This window comes from Dermacentor variabilis, chromosome 8 (assembly GCF_050947875.1).
Source record: "Dermacentor variabilis isolate Ectoservices chromosome 8, ASM5094787v1, whole genome shotgun sequence".
Lineage (NCBI taxonomy): Eukaryota > Metazoa > Arthropoda > Arachnida > Ixodida > Ixodidae > Dermacentor > Dermacentor variabilis.
In genome coordinates this window covers 11130893-11153106 of record NC_134575.1, presented here as the reverse complement: position 1 = coordinate 11153106, position 22214 = coordinate 11130893, and the positions used below count along the sequence as shown (strand labels likewise).

Here is a 22214-nt window from a genome sequence, read left to right as displayed (position 1 = left end):
AATGCAAAGATACTCATTTACTTAAATCTAAGTGCACATTAAGGAACTCTGTGTTGTCAAGGTGAGCCCAGGACCTCTACTGCGGTGTATCTCGAAGCTAGCATATTGCTTTAAGATGTTAAACCTCATAATTTAATTTCTGATTTTATACCAGTCAGTTTTGTTCGTCGGTTTTAAGCAGTGTTGTCAAATTGCAACGGCCACCGCAACAAATAGCACCTACCATACGTAGCTGCTTCAGAGCATGACATAGTCATTGCACAACCCGTTGCTAAGCCTCTTGTAGTCACCGAAGCTCTGGAATGGAGTGTCACAAAGACCCAGCATGCATGCTGTCAACGTGAGCAGCACGCAGTGTGTAGTGCCCGGTACATTTGATTATGGGGAGGGCAATGTGTCGCACACAAACCTGTGCCTGATGCTGTATTAATGAATAGCATCAAGGGAGACTAAGATTGACAACCTTCAAATGGGTGTGCAAGATAGCAAAACTTTGATACCTTGCATTGATCGAATGCATTGTAGCACCCGCTGCCATTTTTAGCTGAATGTGTTGTGCTGAACTGTCAGTTAATAATTGCCATGGTAGAAACAGGCTCATTATGTTCTGTAGCATCTTAATTGGTTAAAATGAGGTTTACATACATGTAGCAATCCAATTGTACAGTTGAATCTCATTAATTCGAACACACTTAATTTGAACTTCTGATTTATTTGAACTGGTGCCATGGTCCCATCAAAGCTATGTGTCTTCCAATGGGCGAAACGACCTGGTAATTCGAATGTGCAAGCATTTGTGGCGGTGAATTTGAACATACCGCACCCGACAATGCTCTCAGCAGCGGGCCAAATCACGCGGTAGCGCCTCCGACCAGCATTGCTCTGACCCCACCATAGAGGAAAGGCTTAGGAGAAACCCCTGAACGCTGAGCGCAAAGAAAAAGAACCATGGCGTAAATTTCATCCTCTTTCAAATGGCAAGGTCGGCGTTCTTGCATTGTGCCCTGATATCCCAGCCACACTAGCGGCAAAATGCGTGCCGCTAGAGGGATCGGTCCTGGGCCAATTTTTCGTGCTTGCTGGGGCGGAAAGTGAGCCGCAAGCCAATAAAAGCGGCCCCTACACGGACGTACGCACAGGAAACTGGTGTTATGCAGATCAACCAGAGCGCTTGTTTCACACTATCATCTGCTCGCGTCAGCTCTAGCTCGCAGTTCTTTTGATTGGCTTGGTTTGTCTCGTTCGCGCTTGTTTCTTTTTACAATGATGCGTCTAAACCGAGACGTCCCGATGGAAAGGTTGTTGGAAACAGTGCGCCATATCCGATTCTGTACAACCAGTCAGACCCTGAATACAAGGATGCGAAGTTGACACCCAGTACATCATTCTCCTTGTCTTTTGAGTGTGAGAACGCCACAATAGAAAGCAGCACACCACCATGATTATGATCAGTGACAACGACTTCGTCATCTCGATAAAACATGACCTGCATTAAAATCGCAGGACGAAGAAGGTAAACACAGCGCTGATCTGTCAGCAGATGAAGGAAAAGAACACGTGAGCACGCAAATGGAAGCAGCAGTGCAGGCTCAGTCCAACCTTGGCCACTCTGCTGCTTTGGTGGCAGTAGGTGGCAGAGGTAATTATGTATTGCCATCCAGCAAGCTGGTGGGAAAGCAAAGTCGCTTCCCTCCCCCCTTCCTCGCAACTGCTCCCCTCACCCTCCTCTCAACTCCCTCATGACTCCCTCATCTTCGGCGGTCTCTGCACGCGCGCGCCTCCAGCCCCGCCGGCCCAGCGCCAGCTTAGCCTGCGCCTTGAAATTTCGTTTTCTGCTGTTATCGGGAGGCGAGCATTGGCCGGCATGGGCAGTTCCGTGGTCCTCGCTCATTGTGTGCTTGTGCACCGTGATATTTCACGTCTCGCACCGCTTGTGCATCGTGCTATGGTGCACGAATGCTTCAGACGAGGCCTTCTTTTCATTCGAACTTCTTTTAATTTGAACACATTTTTGGGCCCCTTCGAGTTCAAATTATGGAGATTTGACTGTATTTTGTTTTCTTGTATCCATGGGTGTCCCGTATTATGTCTCATTTTTTTCCAACAACGTGCGAGTAATAGGAAAGAATTGCTTCTTTTGTTGACTGTATGCGTTTTGTTGACATGTGTTTTCTGTAATTTGCCTGATCAGGGGCTGTATTATTTAAGGATCTTTTTCCTTTGATTTAATCAGCAATACTGGTAAAAAATGACTACCTGGCTTCATGCCAGCCTATGACGATAGGCAAAAAAAAAAAAAAAAAGAAATGAAAATAATCGTTACGTAATACAGCTTCAAAAAGAAAGTAGTGTTCTCATGGAATGAAACTCAGCAGTACAGGCCTAACTACTATGCGTGTTCTGTTTCCACTGTCTACAGTTTGTGTTTCATTGCCAAAGTTTAGCTCCTATGTTCCTGCCGCTTTTAGTGACCAGATGCGTAGCGGTGTGACGTTGCACTCCTGAGTAATTGCACTATTGGATTTTCTAGCTTAAAATTTCCCTCTTGGATTTAATTCCATGCAATGCATCACTGTGCAATTGCACAATCTAGAGAGACATGATGATGACTTCTTCTTTTCTCACCTTATCTGCATCCATTTTTATTCTAATTTTGCTCTATTCTCCTTGCAGGGGCTTTATGACATCCACCTCCAATTAGCTGGTGTTCCATTTTTGGGCTGGGAGGCTCCTTCACGCTCGAGCAACATTCCAGCAAAGTAAGTTTTTCTTCTGCTGTTGCGGGCTGAAAACGAGCAGAAGGCTTAAGAACATGTAAAAATGTGGATGTATCCATGCTCTACGTAGGATATTTGCAAGGTCAACAATTTTATGCAGCTGTACTGTGCTTGGCAAGGCATCGCACTCTGTTCTGTCTTTTTTTTCACGCTTCACTTATTTTGTGTGGTACGTTACTTGTTCAGTATGAACCAAGTATTCCACAACAGAGTACTTCTGCATCGCAGTCACTCTCTGTTGCATGTACCGTAAAAGCCTGCATATAATGCAAGATTTTCTTCCAAGATTTAAACATGTCAAATTTGTGCCTCATATTTTATGTGTAACTGAGCAATTCTTAGCGCATATCTTGTTGTGCTAGAGCTCCCAACAAAGGTTCGCTGTGCCGGCATGCGGCTGAAGCTGGGCGCCGAACGAATTCGCCGGGCCCGACGGCGGGTCGTGTTCGGGTTACTTCCGGTGGCGCCGCTGGAGCGGCGCCGTTGAACCACTTCACCGGGATCGCCTGATACAGGTGCCTCTCGTCCATTCGTCGAAATTCGCACAGCAACCCGCGGTGGGTCCTGATTGGAGGTTCGAGCCGATGGCAACTGCATCGACTCCTGTGGTTATAAAAGCCCGAACCACGGGACGACGACGACGACAGCCAGCAGAGGCGTGCTCCCGTTTCTCACCGCACGCTTTAGTGCGAGTCCATTGTGCCCCGGCCTCTGAGCCGTTCATGTAACGCCCTTGTACATACTGCATATAAATGTTTCGTTTAATCACCGTCGCCTTTGATCCTCCTTCGCAACAGTGGCGGCAGCGTTGAGACGTCTCCGTCACAACAATCTGCAGTTCTGTATTTTTTTTTATCAAAGCTGCTGCACTATTGCGCCATTTGCTATGCAATCGAGCCACCACACTGGTTTTGCAATGCTCCTCTACCCCCCCCCCCCCATCACAGCATCATTCTAATTAGCCCTTGCATTACTTCAGTGTGTTAAGCCCCCACCAACCTTGATTTTGATTTGATTTTGAGCGATGGTGACCAGAACTGGCTTCTCTGTTCAGAGAGGTCATGGGCTACCCTGTGGTCACATTCCGGACAGTGGAGAATGTTGGCAGGATCATCGATGTGTTGGCCTCCTGTCCGCACAATGGTTTCCCCGTGGTGGACACGGCTGAGGTTGGTTTCAGCTGACATCTTTCGCCAGCTCTGCTTGTTGCTCTGCTAAAGCTGCACTCCACAGTGGCAGGTTTTGCGTACCAACTATGAGACAACACCTGAAGACAGACACTTGTGTTGTTCTTGTGTCTTTGTCTCCACATGCTATTGTCTCCTAGTTTGTGCTCAAAACCTGCTGCCATACTAGACGGATATCAATTGCCCAAGTCATTACCCTATTCAGTAAAGCTGTACACTCATTAGAGTGCAACTTTGTCTCAGAAAAGTCCGCAGGCTTGGACGATTAATCTAGCTTTTAACTCTCTTACTGTGACAGCAGCAGTGTCTCGCAGTGGACAACTGACAGATCCAGAGTGAGGGCCCTAAGGGCCCAAGCCTTGAGGCGTCCCCCTAAGGTCATATTATTGCCTTAATGTGCAACACATCATAGACTTTATATGAATGTACTCCTTGTGTAAGTTAGTCTATTGCACTACACTATTGCATTCTGAGTTGGTTTGCTTGTATTTCCCAATTTTTATATAGACTTGTTTTACTGTGTAATATTTCTTTATTTAAGCTTGAATGGATTCCAACAAACCTCACTGGCTAAGTGTTTTGAGGCTCCAGTACGTTTTTGTATACTGTAAATTTACTCAATATTTCATTACTGCCTTGCTAGCATGTCAATGATATTTTGGGGCTCTTCCTTTTACAGTCGATAACCGATAATTCGGACTCCACGGGGAATGCAAATAAGTCCGAACTAACAAATGTCGGAAAAAGAATATGAAAAACGAATGTATAAAAAAATGCAATTTTATTTGTGTTTTAAGGCCCCTGTGCAAGGTATAAGTCTTCGATTCATTACTGCACGCACTTCCGCTTATGTGCAACCAAGTACGCCTGTATTTCTGCCAGTTTTGTGCTGTCGCTGTACGCTGATGTAAGGGCTGCGAAGGTCCGCGTCAGATCCGCATGGGAACGCTCCCGAGCACATGACACATCATCATCAGCGTCCCTGTTTGACGGTGGGAGAGCTTGCTCAATTATTTCGTCATCGTTCAGTTCGGCACACGACAACACTGCGATGTTGACGTCTGCAAAGTCTTCAAATGTAACGGCGGCAGAAATTGGCACACCGCGGCCTAGCAGTTTATCAACGATGTCTGCATTTGAGCTCGTTTTGGTATGCAGCAGTTCAGGCTCTTCAGTTGCCTCTTCGTTGTTACACTTTGTCTTTGGGGCCATTGACAGTGCCGCGAAGCCTTCCGAATCACCGAGCATGTCCGGATTATCGGTGTCCGATTCATCGGTCATCGACTGTAGTCCACTGCACCATTGAATTTTGAAAGTGTCCGCCACTACTATTCTCACTCTTACTCCTATTATTATTATTATTATTATTATTATTATTATTATTATTATTATTATTATTATTATAAAGTACATTAAGCCAGGACTTTCTATTTCTTTTTTCAATTTCAGGAGCATTCTGGTGAAGATCACTCGTTTGGGCGCTTCCGAGGCATCATCCTGCGGTGGCAGCTTATCGTTCTTCTTCAGTACAAGGTGGGAACGTACAATGCAAACAATTCAGCCCTTGTGATTTCTAAGAGCTGCAAGACTTTTCCTAAGCTTGTACCAGCAGCATAAATTGAAATGCGAACAAGAGAATAAATTGGGGACATCCATATTTGCATTAGCTTCTTTAGCCTGATGTGTGGTCGTTGTGCAACCGCCATGTTCATTTCAAAGTTGAACTGAATGATCCCTCTTGGGCAAATTTCATGGGCAGTCTCTCTCTGGTGAAAGTGCTGCTGAACTCTGGGGCCACCGATCCTTGAACTTGGATAACGAAATTTTCTAGATATCCGAGGTTTCTTCCAAGTGTTTTTTTTTATTACTTTGCTGCTCTTTAAAGATGAACTTCTGTTGGTTGCCGGGCAAAATGGTGGCAATTTCTGTAGCGTAATTTTTTTTCTTACTCATTGTAACACATTTGAATCAGTGCCAAAAGACGAAACGAAATCTGACTTAAGTGGGATGAACTGCCATGGTGGAAACCGTTTTTATTTCTGTGAATGCTTTTCCAACATCGACTGGCAAATTCCTTGTGGCTCAAATTATGTCCACAGAGACAATAGAAAAGGATACATGCACCAGACATAGTCCTCATTTTGCACATAGTACCCGAGGCTTGGAACCCTAGTGTAAAATTTCAAGGCGTCCCTAGATTTGGTCAGATTTCCTTTTCTCCCCAAACAATGCTCAAAATCCTTAGATCCAGGCACATTCCTATATGGTAGACAGAACTGTTTAGACAGGTTGATTAACTTTGGTAACTTTTAGTGAACTGAAAAGAAAAATGTTTTCCCATCTAATAGCCACACTCTGACTTCATGAAACTTTTAGAAAGGGAAAGCTGTGGTCAATCACGCGAGTATGCAGTGAAATCTCGTCACTACAACATTCAAAATTGCAATTTCTTCAGGTTAAAGAAGGTTTGAAGAATCCCCAGCCAAAAGCCTATTGTTTAAACATATATATATTAAAAAAAAAAGAAATTGGTTTTATGCATGTGAAAACTGAATATTTCACTATAATGAGCAAAATTTTGTGCTTTCTCTGTTTTAGTAGCACCTGAAACTAATGAATTTGCAACACAAAATATTGTGCACACTTGCAACTTGTGAAGCCACAGATATTCCTGTATGACTTCGATTTCCAATCTGTGCCAGCCCCTATTGTCAATGCCTGCAGTAGTGGTGGCTCGCAGAAATAGGAGCTGCACCACTACTTCACTACAGCCACTGTAACTACACTAGTAAAAACACAAATCGACACTGTCTGTAGTGCAAAGACCATGAGATTGCACCAATTGCACCGTTCACAATCGTGGCAATCTTAATGGATTGAGGAAAAAAACCTCCGGTAAAATGCAGGCTTGCTTAAAATACCACCTAAACCCAAAACCGATCAGCAAGGAAAGCCATGAAAAATTCATGGATGCTTTGGGGCTTCAGTATTTGGCGATTATGTGCAGTGGCACAGCATGTGTAGATAAGCAATGTAAGGTTTTGCACACTTTACCAACAGCCACTGGAGTTATCAGTGAGCTTATGGGTAGCGGTTGTGATGGATCGAGGCATGTTATCTGTGCTCTGAGGAAACACACTGGCATTATGGCTCACATGTGACAGTCAGGTCGCGCTTCAGAATGGCTGCGTCCTGGTCGCTGTCGCCCTGCAGCATCACATTTCATCCTACCGGAGATGGAACATGCTCAGAGCTATGAGGCATACTTTCACTGTCCGTGACCATCAGTGCGATGCGTGGCCGTATGCCTGGCACACACTCTCATAGCGTTAACAGATCTGTGTTCTGCGCGAGCTGTGCAAGTGCCAGCTGGAGATGATGTCTTCACATAGAGGACTGCTCGTACTCCTATTGTTTGGAGTCTCTCACCGGCAAAAGCTTATTTATGCATGTACCACTTGCAAATGTAGGCAATTTCTCTTGAATGTAATTTTGAACCCCAATTTGCATGTCTTTAATACAGTGATTCTTCAAAATAATGGGATGATTCTTGGCAGTCCCATGAGATTCGTTGTAGCAAGATTTCATTGTATATAGTACAGTGCAGTCCACTTATAACAATATCAAGAACAATGAAAAATCAAATTCTTATGACCGATAATCGCTATATCTGAACTACCGTAAAAAATAAAAAGCTGCTGAACATACGTTTATAGCTCTGAAACCAAATTTGCCACTGGCACTGAAAAAATTGACGTGTCAAGTAGCCTGTGAAAAATACCTGTAAACAGCTTATCAACCGTTAGGCGTGCTGAAATGGCAAGAAATCCACACTTGCTTTTGCGGGATTTCAGGTTCACAACTGTGGTGTCCAGCAGCTGTGTGAATACTAGCGGCAATAATTAAGCGTGCGTGAAATCGATGAGCGACTCGATCGACGACAGGGCACTTCGCGTGAACATCGAGGTCGGTGTCAAAGATGGGTCAATGTCAGTCTCGTTGCCCTTGTCACACAGTGCCGCCATCTGTCGCGACAACGATCGCCCCGTTGGAGGTCCCTGCATAATGAAGCAGTGCTATCTGCACCCAGAAACTCCTCCGTCAAAGCACCACCTGTTTCGTCGTCAGTAGCGACATGCTTCCAAAGCTCAGTAGTGTCAGTGAAAATTCGCAGATCCCCCCTCCCTTCCCTCCACCTTGACGCCATGCGCACGACGGAAGACAGCATGTTTCCTTCCCGCTTTCCTCCCTTGTACGCGGGAGATTGAGCCATGATCATCGGCACCCCTCGAGTGCGGTTGTGCAGTATGCAGTTGCTGCCAGAGTACAACGCCACTGTCTCTCCCTCCCCTATCCCCCGGGGCCTTGTGCGTGACGAAAGATGGCGCGTGAGATTGAGCCCCGATCATCGGTTTCCCTCGTGCGCTTTCACTCTAACCTATACCATGCGGTGTGCGGCGACGACAACAGTAAAAATGTGTCCGGAGCGTCCATATTGCTATCACAATAAAAGTAGGAGACATGGTACAACTTGGTGTCTGACACGGCGTCGGACACAATTGCACCCACCGAACTCCGAATCGTACCGTGTGTCTCCTACTTCACGGCAGCAGGTACAGGGCACGATCATTATGCTAGAGGTAGTAAAAACACACTTCTTGATGGGAAAAGTGGGGGCTGTGTTCATTACGCGAGTGTGTTCATTGTGCGAGTAAATATGTTATCTCACTGTAGATAGCTAAACAGACAGCAGCAAGGACAGAAACCATCTTAAGCCTGATTCCAGTGCTGATGAAGCCGGCATAGAAGGCTTCATGAAGGCAGGATTGAAATCGAGGGCGATTCAGTCTATTTTGCTGCCTAAACAATATGGCGGCTTAGCAGGCTGCCTGGAAATTAACTGGGAAGACTGCCTACACACACACACACGCATGCGTGCACGCACACACACACACACGCGTGCATGCATGCACGCACACACACACACAGTCATGCTTTTTTTGCTTATTTATGTGTTTCCTTATGTGTTTTCCCTATGTTAGAAGTGTTAAAATAAAGTGTTAAAATAGAGGGATATTAGTTTTCTCTTCGGTTACTGTTCTGAGCTGAGCGTCAGTCAGGTCACAGACATTATGTGGGGGCTCAAAGCTGTCTCCCTCCCTGCCTTTCCTACCCTTGTTTTCTCTCTCTCTCTCTCAAAGCTGTCTTCATAGCCATATAAGTAGACTGGCTTTAATGCTAGCCAGTGCTTGAGCACGCCATTTGTCACCCCACCAGATGTTCCAGAGCGACAGTGAGGGAGCCTGCCGTCGGCGACTGCAGCTCTCCAATTTCCGGGATGCCTACCCACGCTATCCGACCATTCAGGTGACTACTGGCCTTTTCCTTACCTTCCTTTTTTTTAATCTTTATGTGACTTCATTCGACTGTATGCGAATTTTGGCCACACAACCCCCCCCCTTCTCTCCTTGCTCAAGCGGGAAGAGTGTGCACATGACCGTGAAAGGGTCTGATGGCAAGTCTTGCTGCTCCGCTTCAACGGCTGCTCACTGTCGCGCGGTGCATTATATGATAGGTGCATTCTCAAGCAGACTCATGTAATTCTATCTGCATCTGCAGCTGTTTCCATTTGTTGCCTCAGTATTTTTTTGCGGTGACAGCGAAATTTCGTTATATTGAAATTGTGTGTAAACACACTTTGTTAAACTGAAATTCATAATACAGAAGACTTCCATTAATTCGACTTTCTCTTATATTTTTTTTTAAATTTTATTTTAGTTCATTCGGTCCTTACCGAAGGTCCCAGCCGGTGCCCCTGCATTTCTATGGGCTAAAACCTTTATTATTTCGATCCTAAAATGGGCATTCGCCAGATAATTCGAACTTGAGCAGTCAGCATGCACGTGCCTGACCCCTATGGTGACTTTTATAGCAACGCTTTTAATGACAGCCCCCTCTCGGCAAAGCTTGGGGTACAGTAACTGCATTGAACATGCGTCATCTCCCGTCGAAAGCGCCTATTTTCGGCAGCTGCAGTTAATGCTTTATACCGGACATTGTGCTGAAGAGCTGTGCATTCTGTAGTGATGCGTCACTTCCGGCTAGCAGTAATGACGTTGTCTACTCCCTCCCCCCCCCCTTTTTTTTTTTTTTTCGTTTTCGGTACCAAATACTGCTTTTTTCAAATCTTTTCATGACGGTTTCACTTTTATTTCAAACATCACTTGTTGTTTCCTTTAATCAAAAAAAGTACCCTTTATTATATGAATATTCACTTGATACATTCCTTTGAAAAGAGCAAGTTGTTCGTGTGACTTGGGGATATTAGTTGACTCCCGGCTAACTTTTGAAGAACATTTTTCAAGCATTGTTAATGCATCCTACAGCAAGTTAGGCCTCATATCAAGGATGACTAAAAAGTTTATGAATGTGAACTGTGTTATTCTCATGTATGCCTGAAGCTAGAGTTTAGTTTTGTTGTATGGAACTGTATTAATTTGACCAATGTTGCAAAAATTCCGTGTGTTCAGCGACATTTCATTTGTATCCTGTATGATTCGTTTCTTGGATGCCGTGTATTTTATGCCTATGAGCGTTTAATGCGCATGTTTAATATTAGACCCCTAGAAATAAGGCAGGAATACTGTGAATACATATTCTTGTATAAACTAATTCACAACCACTTCTCCTGTCCACAGTTACTGTCAGCTGTAACGTTCTGCGTGCCTCGCTCTAACTTGCGTAATCCTAGCATTTTCTATGCGAATTCTTTTTGCACCTCTAACGCTATAACATGTCTATATAATGCAACAAAATACCTCGCATCATGATCTTGATATATTCAGCTCTACTATTTGCTCATTATTTGACTTCTGTGTTTGATTAATTCAATTTTTTGTTGCACTTTGCACCACTGTTGTTTGAGGTATTCTGTCTTGTTTTCGGTTTTATGTTTTTTGTGTAACACAAGAGCACCAATATTAAGGCATAGAGCTGTTCTTGGGCACTTTCAGAAAATAAATAAATGAAATCATATTTTGCACTGATGCTGTTGCACACATACGCTGTTGTTGAACCCAGATATATCAGAATAGAAGGGGATTGCAAAATAGTTTGATACATTGATAATTCAAAATATAGAATATGCTATATATGCTTATGTCAAGCTCATCTGAAACCTCTGCATGCCTCACACAATTTCCAAAAATGGTGAAAAACGGGAATTTACATACAGTGGACTCTCTTTAAGCGAAACCTCAAAGGACCAGGGAAATTGTTTCCGTTATCAGGAGTTCTATTTACTGAGAGACAAAGCTGAATACAATTGCATGAATAAAAAACCAACCAACCATGAGGATGGTGTTCAAGAGGCAGTTCCGTTTATCGAGATTCCACTGTATTTGCTTCTTCGAGGCTGTGTCATACGCTTCAATGTTTACTTGATTTTTGCACGCCTGCCAATGTCGTGTAAGTCGCTCACACTGCCGAGCGGTCTATTGATCGCATTGCTAACCTTAAAAGCTGACGTTGCTGTAATGAGACATTGCGGTGCACCTTGCATGCATTGAAGTGCTTCTTGTGCGTTTTTATCCAATACAATTGAACCCAGTTATATTGACCTCACAAAAAAACACCTACCAGTTCGATATAGGGCATAATTCGATATAAGCCTGCTAAAGAATTTGACATCATAAAAGCACTTGATTGATGAAACTAGCTTAGTTTCGCATGAAATAGTCCTGTATCTTCTTCCGCTTGGGCAACTTCGCTATCTGTGGCAGCACGCATTTCTCGATACTGCCTAAAGAGTCGGAACAGCTGAAGCTGCAACCTTCCACATTCGTGCAGAAATGCCAGACTAGTGCGAGTGCACCAATTACCTTGTAGGATTTGGGCAAAGGATCATCATTGATTTCCTTATTGTGCCTGCTTTCACTTGTGTTCGGTACGATGTCAGCAATGTCCTCTTCTTTTTCGGGCTCGCCTGTGGTCGCTACACCACCATCTGCACCTACAAGCTCGTCTACCATTGATCCATCAATGGCTTCTGGAAATTGTGACAGCTCGCTCCAAACTTCGGTGACACCGGCAATGGCTTCGTGGCACTCATAAGCATTTCCATAGTCATCACCGGGCATGCGGAAACTGGCACATCTGAAGCAGTTTCGAATGAACCGCTTGTACGTGGCCGCCTCAATGTCGCGGTCGTGTGCACGCATCATGCGCCACAGGCCCCGGTTCGTTTGTCCACCTTAGCCCTGATCTCCCCCTTATTCTTCCAAGATAGTGCTAAGAATACACCTTGGAATCTTGTGCGCTGTGACATCTCGCTTGTTATTGCATTCGACTCTATTTATGATTTCGAGCTTCATGGCGAAGGGCAAATTCAGTGCGCTTCGTGCTAGCCAAGGCCCACATGGCGGAAACACAACGAACAAGAAAAGCAGCGAGGCAATTCGGACTTGCACCATCTTGCACGACGAGGTCACAAGAGCCTCTGATTGGCTATCTGAGCAAGCTCTGCAGGTGGGCCAGGGTAATTTTTTTGCAGGGTGTGCCGCTGGCTTGCCCGATGCGACGCGGTCACAGTAGGGAGAGCGGGTGGATGGAGCTGCACAGCCTAGCTAAACCACTTTTAGGATGTGTCGGCGGGTTTCCTGATTGCGACAAAGGAAAGCCAACTTCTGGGGTCACTTTCGCGCCGCATGACATTGAATATATTGGGAGTCACTGCTATTTTTGTTCAATGCAAGCATAACTTTTGCTATATATACTCACAGTAACTATACCATGTTCAGAAATTGTTTGATGTACAGGATAATTCTATGTAAGTGGGTTTGATATAGCTGGGTTCCTCTGTATGTGGTTAAAAATAGATGCAGTGCGAAAGTAAACTAGCCTACAGGTATGCCGTGCCACCGTCAGCGCAATCATACTGTGAATTGCATGTGAACGTGCCAGGCCGCATGTATGCCATTTAAATGCCAATTTTTCATATGTTGGCCATCCATGAAGGCTGTCGTGTACAGTTTTGGTACCGGAACAGACTTCCTGTTGCAAGCTGTTGCCCGTGCTTCTCGTCCTCCCCAAGTCTGCCCATCTCTTCTTGTGTGCTGTTTGCCGCTCCGATGCCTCACATTCCCTTTGTTCTCGGGCCTTGCCCTCAGGCCTCTGCGTCGATCTGTACTACCGGCACTACACAGGCACTGTCAGATTGAAAAGTGGCTTTCAACTTGCAGAGTATCAGAGCTTATTCCCATTCTCGTGTAGCCCTAGCAAGAATGAATAAAACGCGTTCAGTGCTGACCAGATTATTGAATGTAAGCAAGTCCTGCGTGCTACTGCCATAATGGTGTTTCCGCAAAGTGCGGATCTGGCGTGCGGTGGTTTCGTTAAGTCAAAATTGTAATGTAAAAATCTATCCAAGTTGGGGTTGGGATACATTTCAGCCGCACGCAGAAACCCAGAATGCCATTCACGGAAAGCCCTGAGGGGCTATTCTGTAACTGTGGTCCTAGAACATGTCCATTTGCTGCTGAAGTGCTGATTGGTTGAAGGTGCCTGTCTCCTTCTGATGTGTACCCCAGCCCAGCCAATCAGAACTCCAGCAGCAGATGAAATGGACATGCCCACTAGGTGGACACTCATAGATTAACCTGCGGGTTTCGCTCATTAGTGAGCGAAACCCGCAGCACAGCTTTTCAACATCCAATGCCTGGATGGTATGCACACTTTCTTGTGGAATGCTTAGCGGAACAGGAGGCTGTTTGCATTCTTGAAGCAGAGTGGTGATATGCTCTTGTGATAACGAACGGACACATTTTGCATGATCAAGCTATCCATGAAACATATTCTTGGACGGTTATTTTCGGAGTTATCACTTTCAGTGCACGGTGATTGACTGGTTGAGCAAAATCACTCGAATCATCCAACGTGCCATGTACTACGTCACGCTAATGTGACAGTATCACCGAAAGTGATCGTCAAGAATACTGCTAAAAAAAAAAAAAAAACATAGCACCAGACGCGCACAGTTTTTTTTCCTCCATTACTTGTACTCCCCATCAGATTCAATGTCTAGTTTGACAACATATGCCAAAATAGTGGCATTTGTAACTCGGCATTAAATATTTCCGATGACACAAGAAGTGATCGTGTAACTGCAGGAGAAGTGTGCTTCCAGGAGCACGGTGAGGTGCAGTGTTCGATATATCAAATGTGCTGTTGCAGTGAACGAGTGTTCGATACACGCATAGTACAGCACTATACTTTGGCATGGTATTTCCAAGGGAATGTCAAAACTGTCCGATATAGACAATAATTTGATATACCTGGGTTCCATGCATTAGGGTTTGACTGTATTTTAAGCTAGGCTTTTTGCATGGTACAAAATTTCGCTGCAGTTGGCCTTTAATTAGTGGTTTTGCTTGCACTGAATCTATGCTGCAGTGTAAAAAATGTACTGTTTATTTTTTTCTCCTTTTCATAAACAGCAAGTGCATGTCTCTGTTCACGAGCGGGAGTACAGCATGGACCTTCAGCCCTTCATGAACTCGGCTGCCTACACAGTCTCTCATGTGAGTCTACCTTGATTTTTGATTTTTGCCTTATTTATTTAAGTGCAGCAATGTAACAGCTCAGTCGAGGACATGCATAAAGGCCCGATGAGGCTTGATGCTGAGGGACAATGTAGTTTCTAAGATGATGGCAATTAAAGGAGCCATACGCTTTTGCTGTTCAAATAGCTCACAATGAATGCCCATTGTATGCTGGCAATGGAACTCTGCACATTTTTTTTGTTTCATTGCTATCTCTCATTAACCATGTGGAAAATGCAAGAAATATTGTTAAAGATAAATTTTGAACAGCTAGAACTAATTGGCATCTGAAGGGTCTATAAGTGGATGAGTTAAAGTTGGTTGACTGATTTCTGTCATTTGTGAGTTGTGTGTAACAACATGCCTGTGCAAACAGCACACATATGTTTGTAGTGAACAGAAGTGCAGTGAGGTATTCTGTAAGAGTCCACCTAGTGGACATGTCAAATTCGTCTGCTGCTGAAGTGCTGATTGGCTGTGTTGCTTTGCTGCTGCGGATGCGCAACACAGCCTAGCCAATCAGAACTTCAACAGCAGACAAAATGTACGTGTCCACTAGGTGGACTCATACAGAATATCTCTCCAGTTGTCCTCCGATTAATGAGTGAGCCCTCTTGAATGTATAGGAGGTTACAACGCTGCTTTTGTGAACTGTGTCTATTGATAAGGTTCTGTGCACTTTGTTATCCTGTTTTGTAAGCTTCAGCCTAAACACTCTTCAGTATTAATTCATATTTATTCCACACAATAGAAATAATGCAAAGTTGTGTATGTACAGAAGGGGGTCCCAAGGCTTAATTGCTGCTGGCGGGACCTCCTATGCAAGTAAAAATGCAGTGTAAGAAAACAAAGCAAATGAAGGAGGTTACATTGCAAAAAGATGCTACAGTTGAATCTCGTTAATTCAAACACGCCTAATTTGAACTTCTGGTTTACGCGAACTGACGCCGTGGTCCTGTCAAATTTGTGTGTATTCCAGTGGGTGAAAACTCCCAGTAGTTCGAATGTGCAAGCATTTACGACTGTTAATTCGAACATATCACGCTTCGAAAATGCTCTCAGCAGCACGGCATATTATGTCCGGGCCGGCGCATGCTGGATATTTCATCCTCTCTCAAATGGCAAGGTCGCCGTTTCTGCCTCGCGCCATAATGTCCCAGCCACACTAGCGGCAAAACGCGCGCCGCAGGAGTTATCGGTCCTGGGCCAATGTTTCGTGGCTTGCTGCGGCAGCAAGTGAGCTGCGAGCGCAGGAGACCAATAAGAATGGCCCCTACAGTGACGTACGGATGGGAAATTTTATCATGCGTACCTGCATAACCGCTCTATTCATACTCTCGTCTGGTTCAGCCGCACCGCTTGTGTCACATTATCATCTGCTCACATCAGCTCTCGCTCGCACTTGTTTTGGTTGGCTAGGTTGGTATAGTTCACGCTTGTTTTTCTTTACAATGGCACGTCTCAACTGAGATGCCTCAATGGAAAGGTTGTTAGAGACACTGCACCATATCCAATTCTGTACGACAAGACAGACCCTGAACACAAGGATGGGAAGGCGACACCCAGTGCCTCATTCTCCTTGTCTTTTGAATGCAGCGATGCTGCAACAGAAGGGAGCACACCAACACGATTATGATCAGTGGCAACGACTTCCTTCATCTTGATAAGACATGACCCTCGTTAAGAACGCAGGATGAAGATGGTAAACATAGCGCCAATCTGTCAGCAGACGAAGGAAAAGAACACTCGAGCACGCTTATGGAAGCAGCAGCAGAGGCCCAGTTTGGCCTCGGCAACTCTACTGTTTCAGTGGCAGTCTTAGGTAGCAGAGGTAATTAACGCCATCCAGCAGGCTGGTGGGAGAGCAAATCTGCTTTCCTCCCGGCCTTCCTTGCAACTAAGCTCCCCTCGCCCTCCCTCTCGACTCCCTCATAACTCCCTCATCCTCTACGGCCCCCACGCACACGCGTGTGCCTCCACCCTGGCGCTGCCAGCCCAGCCGGCACGGTGCCACCTTAGACCTCTCTGTGAACTTTTGTTTTCTGCCATTATTGGTAAGCCAGCATGGGAAGTTTCATGGTCCTCGCTTGCTGTGGTGCTTGCGCGAGGCGATATTTAACGACTCGCACCATTCATGCATCATGCTATGGTCCTTTCAATTTGAAGAAATTTTCGGGCCCCTTCGAGTTTGAATTATTGAGATTCTACTCTATTTATGCTCTTACCTGGGGTCTCAAGTTTGCCCTTCTTAATGAGAAGTGCAATCGATTTTGTTGTTTTTGGTCTGATCAGTCTTTCTGTCTCTGGAATGTAATGAGCTGTTTATATCACTTTTATGTGTTCCTTTCAGAATGCATCACTGCCAAGGATTTTCAAGCTCTTCAGAGCCCTTGGCCTTCGGCACCTAGTTGTCGTTGATGGCAGCAATATGGTAAGTGGCTCGCTGAGTACAGCCGATTGCAAATTTAAACAGTATTCAAACACAGATAGAAAAAGCTCCCAGATTCTTTTTAATTTCTTTTTTGCCTTCTTGTTGCATAGGGAGCAGTTATGCAAAACTATTGGCAATGCCACCAATAATGTTGATAGTTTAGTCATTATCAAACTATTAATAGTATTGCTGAGAATGGTCTCGCAATCACGAAATATGCCAGTAGCATTCGTGGGTCCAGTTACTTGCAATGGCGTGGCATGAAGACATTGCATAAGCGAGAGCAAGCGATTTTTGCTGTGTTTGGCACGAGATTGTAAATTCCCTGCTGCAGGCAATGCGGTAATATTTGCTCGCACATTCATAGCAGCCACGACAACAGATAGGCAACATTTTCTTACTGTGTTAAAAAAATTTTTTAGAATCCCCTTACAAAAAAACTCCACAGTATTTACCTTGTAAAAAATTTTCTACCGAACTTTTTTTCAACATGCCCTGCAGTTTTTCTATTGACACCTTGTTTATCAGACGACTAATGAGAACTTGAACTCACTTCAATTAGGTAATTAGGTGCAACAAAAAAATGTTAAGTACAAGGAGAGGCATCTAGTAAGCAGCATACTGTTGATTCTGTTTGTTGAGCTCTGCATACATTTCGTTGAAGTAGTTGGTAATTGAAGTTGCACTCAACTTATTTATCTCTATGACAATGGGCACTTGGCCACTCGGTAAATGAAAAGCAGGAACGTCATCACTGTTGATTGATACGTATGTCTTTTCATCGAATACTTTTCCAAAAGAGCCCCTTTGTGGGAAGAAAGTTCATGCTTTCAAAAGCCACAGCATTAAAAAGGATATTGGTTGCTATTTCTTTTCTGTGGTTATGTCATTAATTTATTAGTATGTAAATTTGTGTAAATGCACGAGTGTTTCCCACCATGTAAGTGCGAAGTGCGTGTATGGTATGTGCCAAGTAGCGTTACTAGAGAAGGAAGTGCTAAAGTGTAAGTTCTTAAGGCATTTAGCCATGTATTAATTGAGAGCAAGATAGCCAGAATTTACATCCGTCTGTTGTGTCGTAAGAAAAATAACAAGGAAGTATAGAAACCAGTTTGTCATATCAGAAGCTTAGCTAACAGAAGTGCGTTCAGGCTATAGGAAACTAAATGAAGATCCTAAAATTTATAGTTTGTAGACTCTATAGTGAATTAAGCCTAGCGTAGTTCTTGAAATTCGGGTCAAAATAAAGAAGATATTCACCCAAAGGGTCAACCAGGGACAACAGCACCACTGGAAAAGCCCTGTAACTTGGAAAGACAATGTCTCCCACATGTCAGGCATCCAACTTGCGGTGGGGATACTGTTATGGATGTACTGTCGTGTTCAATATGAGTTGCAACATGAATCAATCATTTTTCTTTCTATGCAAAAGCATCAGGTGCCCCATTGCGTTGAAAAGCTGGCGTCTCTAGCAGCAAAATGGCACCTAAATTTCCAATGGCTGTGATGCCATGTCTAGTGCATGTCTTGAGGGAGCAGAGCGGGCGAAACGAAACACTTGCTGCTGCGCTAGCGCACCAGGTGTTGCATAAGGGCACAGGGCATTGCTTCGATGCCACGTCAACAGCACAACGCCGCGACACCGCGGGGCGAGAAGAGTGGTTGCCGGCGAGGCACTTGCATGAAGCATGCGTATAGGTGCCACCATCACACTCTCGGAAGCCGTCGTGCAGTCTGTACCTCTCTCTCTCGCCTCCACTGGGCTTAGCTGCTGTGCGTGTCTGCTGGCCTTGGTGGCCGCTGCTGCTTGCTGATCGCACATGATGTCGGTGGCATGCGGTGTCCCTAATTTCGCAGCAATATCATTCAAATCATTCTGGTCTATAGCCAACGTGGTAACGTAGGAACTGTACAAAAAAGAAAAGCTAACCTGCACTAGTTTAATCACAAAACTATATAAAACTCTATAACGTACTCTGCAGCAAAACTCGATAACATTACTCGCGGCGCAAAACTCGAAGGACGGCTCAGTGGCGTTCAGTTGGACATTAATGCTTTTGCAATCAACTCATGCTTAGGTGTGCTGGATTTTTTTCTAGGCATTGCCATAGAGGGCCCATATGGCAACACGGCAGTGCCCACACAGGAAAATAGCTGAACAATGAATGGTAGCAACCTGTTTACAAGAAAAATGGCACTTGTAATTTTTTATTATTGAAAGAACTGATGGGTGTATGCCGTGTTGCAACTCATATTGAGTGCGATAGCACATGATCACCAAGCCTTGCAACAGTGAACTAGTACATATCTCGAGCTTTATGTCATGAAAGAATTGCGCAACGGAGGCAGCACTGCAGGTTTAGTTCAGAGACGTGAGGATTTCAGCAAGGGCTGTCTTTGCCATGTTGTCTGCTAAGTTTCCGGATGCTTTTCTGACTTGCATTAAATATAGATCTGCTCATGCGCAACATAGACTATACTTGGATTAGCTGTTTCCATTGTTCAGAAGCTGATGCTTGGTGCTTGAATATCACGTAAATTTGTCAGAAACAGATTAGTCACGTTCAAACATGAACAACCGAATTTATCTTTTTGTCGCACCACGTGGCATCGTGGCATCTGCTGCTGTAGTGCATCATCTGTGCAGTGCGTCTGCCATGCTGTTGCCATTTCCAGTGTCTGGCAGTACAGTGCTAGTCACACTTTCACTGGTTTTTGAAAAATCCTCTGCCTCTTGTGAAAAAGCAAGTTTGCGAGTTGTGCAAGAGGATTAAGGCAGAGAGAACTATCGTAAGGCAGGTCGTCAGTAAGTGTTTTGCTTTTCAGGTTGTTGGCATCGTGACCCGCAAGGACCTCGCCCGATACCGTATGACAAACCACTATGGCCGACTTGGCATGGAAGAGCTGCATGTATCCCATGGCTGATAGAAAGACTCCACGCTGTGATTTTTGCGGGCCAAGTGTAGGTTCGTGGTGTATAGAGACTGACTCTTGTTCACTCTGTTCAATGCAAGGACACTTTCAGCAATGGCTGAAGATGGACATCACAGGACACAAGCATTGTGGTTGGCACATCATGCACTGTTAAGAATTATGTGTTGTTTAAGCAGACGCAGAGTGCAGAATTTTTAGGAGATTGAGGTCTTTGACCTGTTCAAGTTGCACACGAGTTATTTTTGATAAAAATCTGAATTTTTTTTTACTGTAGACCTGCCTAAACTGTTGTATGCAAATGTGATTGTACATCACTTGTCAACTGCTGTGTTGTTCAGTAAGCTGTTTTGTGAACTAGGATGAGCTGAACTGGTGAGTTTTGCGAAGCCTTTGTTGCTGCTGTCTGTATGCACCAGGCTTGCCAAGCCCTAGTGGTGTGTGTATGCTAGACTGTTTTACAAGACCTGAGCACTGATACTCAGAATTCTCAATCTATGGTTATACAAAATGGAATGACTAAGTAGTCAGGCTTTGCTACTAATGTAAGATATATACAAAACCTGACGCTTGCTGTAGTTCAGCAGCTTGAAGATTATTTTATCTTGCGATGTATTGCATCTGTATCAACAGGAATGCTGGCCTGTTTCATTACTCAGGAGAGAGATCACATATTCTTTTCATGGAAAGCGAAACTGTACTGACGAACTTGCAAAACGCAGAAGAATCAAAGCTGTGATAAAAAAAAGAAAGATAAAGCGTTCTAGTCTAGTGTTTTGCGGTTGTACTTCTGTAGCTGTGCTAACTTTAGTTCCTCTGTAGTTATTAGGCCTGATTGTGTTTTATTCATTGTTGTGTTTAGAAGATATCCAGCTGATTCTATATTCTCTACAATATTTCTTAATAAACACCAGTTGTGGTAACTGTGAAAGCAAAGTTTGTAGTAGCCATAATGAATCAGTCATTGATTGTGAATCGTTCAGCATTCTTTACCATCTTTGTCATATTTCTTGTTTCGTACGCCACTTATTCTTAATATAATGTATGTTTAGCTTTCAAAATGTTCCCACGCAACGCCTACTAGTTTTCCTGTACGCAAGCTGTGCTTGCACAATCAAGTCAAGTAATTGATGAGAACAGTGCATCTAATAGGCACTATAGGCACAAAAATAAGTGAGCACTTTGTTTGTATACCTTTCGTAATGGCTGGTTGTTCATATTTACAACTTCATGCACTGAGCGTCTGATGGTCGACATCTTCTGTGAATCAGTGACAACCACGACCAACTCATCCACAGAATTTGATTGCGAATGATGGAGGCCATTGCATTAGGATTGCACTTTTTTTTTCGACGTAGTTTTGCTGAGCAAGGCTTGTGGAATTTATGCTATAGACTTTGTCGGAATGTTTTAATTGTTGCTTGCATTCTCTTTGCTGTGATGAATTGGAGTTTGTACATTTACCATTGTGTACATTGAAAAGAGCATGCATTGCATTTGTACATATATATATATATATACACTGTACCTTTGGTTTCACGCATAAAAGATTAGTTGTTTCGTAGCACATTGTCACTGATTATGCTAGCATTTTAGTACCTGAAGCTATCTGTTGTCGTAGCTGCGCACTACGGCACACTCTCGCCATCGCGTGTATGCCATTCGCAGAAGCTGTAATTTAGGAGTCGTGTGGGAAATACTAATGTCAGGGGATGCGAGAGAGCCATGTGTCCCCACAACGCATTGGTATGTTGGTATGTTAAGGGCAGTCAACAATTCTGTATGGTCACTTGTTCTCTAATTAATACAACAACCTGTCTGCACAATGAAGGGAACCGCAGCTAGAAGGAACTTTATAAACTGTGCCTATACACCATTCTGCAAACTATTTACTATACATAACACCTGTGAAATCCTTTTTAATGCGATTAACATTCCTAGGATACTTAAGGCGATTTTAAGGTATCTGTGTCTCTAACCATTTTCCCTGCCCTCTTCAATAAAACAAAGCTTTTAAATTTCATAGGGGGGCAAGTTTAAGCTGCAAATTCAAATTGCATAGGTTCCTCAGCGCAGCAGCCATATGCTTCTGTGGGCTGTGCCATGAATGTTTTTTTTTCTTGCATGGTATTTTATTACAATTTGCCTTGAAATATTGGTATTTACTGCAATACGAAATTTCGTGGTCATAACCGATGACAGGACAATGAGCAGTACATACAAAAAGTCATACTAAGGGACTCTTTCCATAAAAATAAGAACTTGAAAAAGAGAAGTTAAACATCTAATA

At 44.1% G+C, this 22214-nt stretch overlaps 1 protein-coding gene across 1 annotated transcript in view; it reads left to right on the top strand.

Moving 5' to 3' along the window:
• ClC-b (chloride channel protein 7) overlaps positions 1-21488 on the top strand; it is a 45619-nt gene extending 24131 nt beyond the window's left edge. The window contains exons 17-23 of the mRNA XM_075701112.1: positions 2674-2759; positions 3832-3946; positions 5414-5497; positions 9242-9331; positions 14458-14541; positions 16913-16993; positions 19820-21488. Of these exons, the coding sequence (XP_075557227.1) occupies positions 2674-2759; positions 3832-3946; positions 5414-5497; positions 9242-9331; positions 14458-14541; positions 16913-16993; positions 19820-19918 (639 nt within the window). The 3' untranslated portion in view covers positions 19919-21488. The remainder of the gene's footprint in view (positions 1-2673; positions 2760-3831; positions 3947-5413; positions 5498-9241; positions 9332-14457; positions 14542-16912; positions 16994-19819) is intronic.
• Positions 21489-22214: the final 726 nt, after the last annotated feature.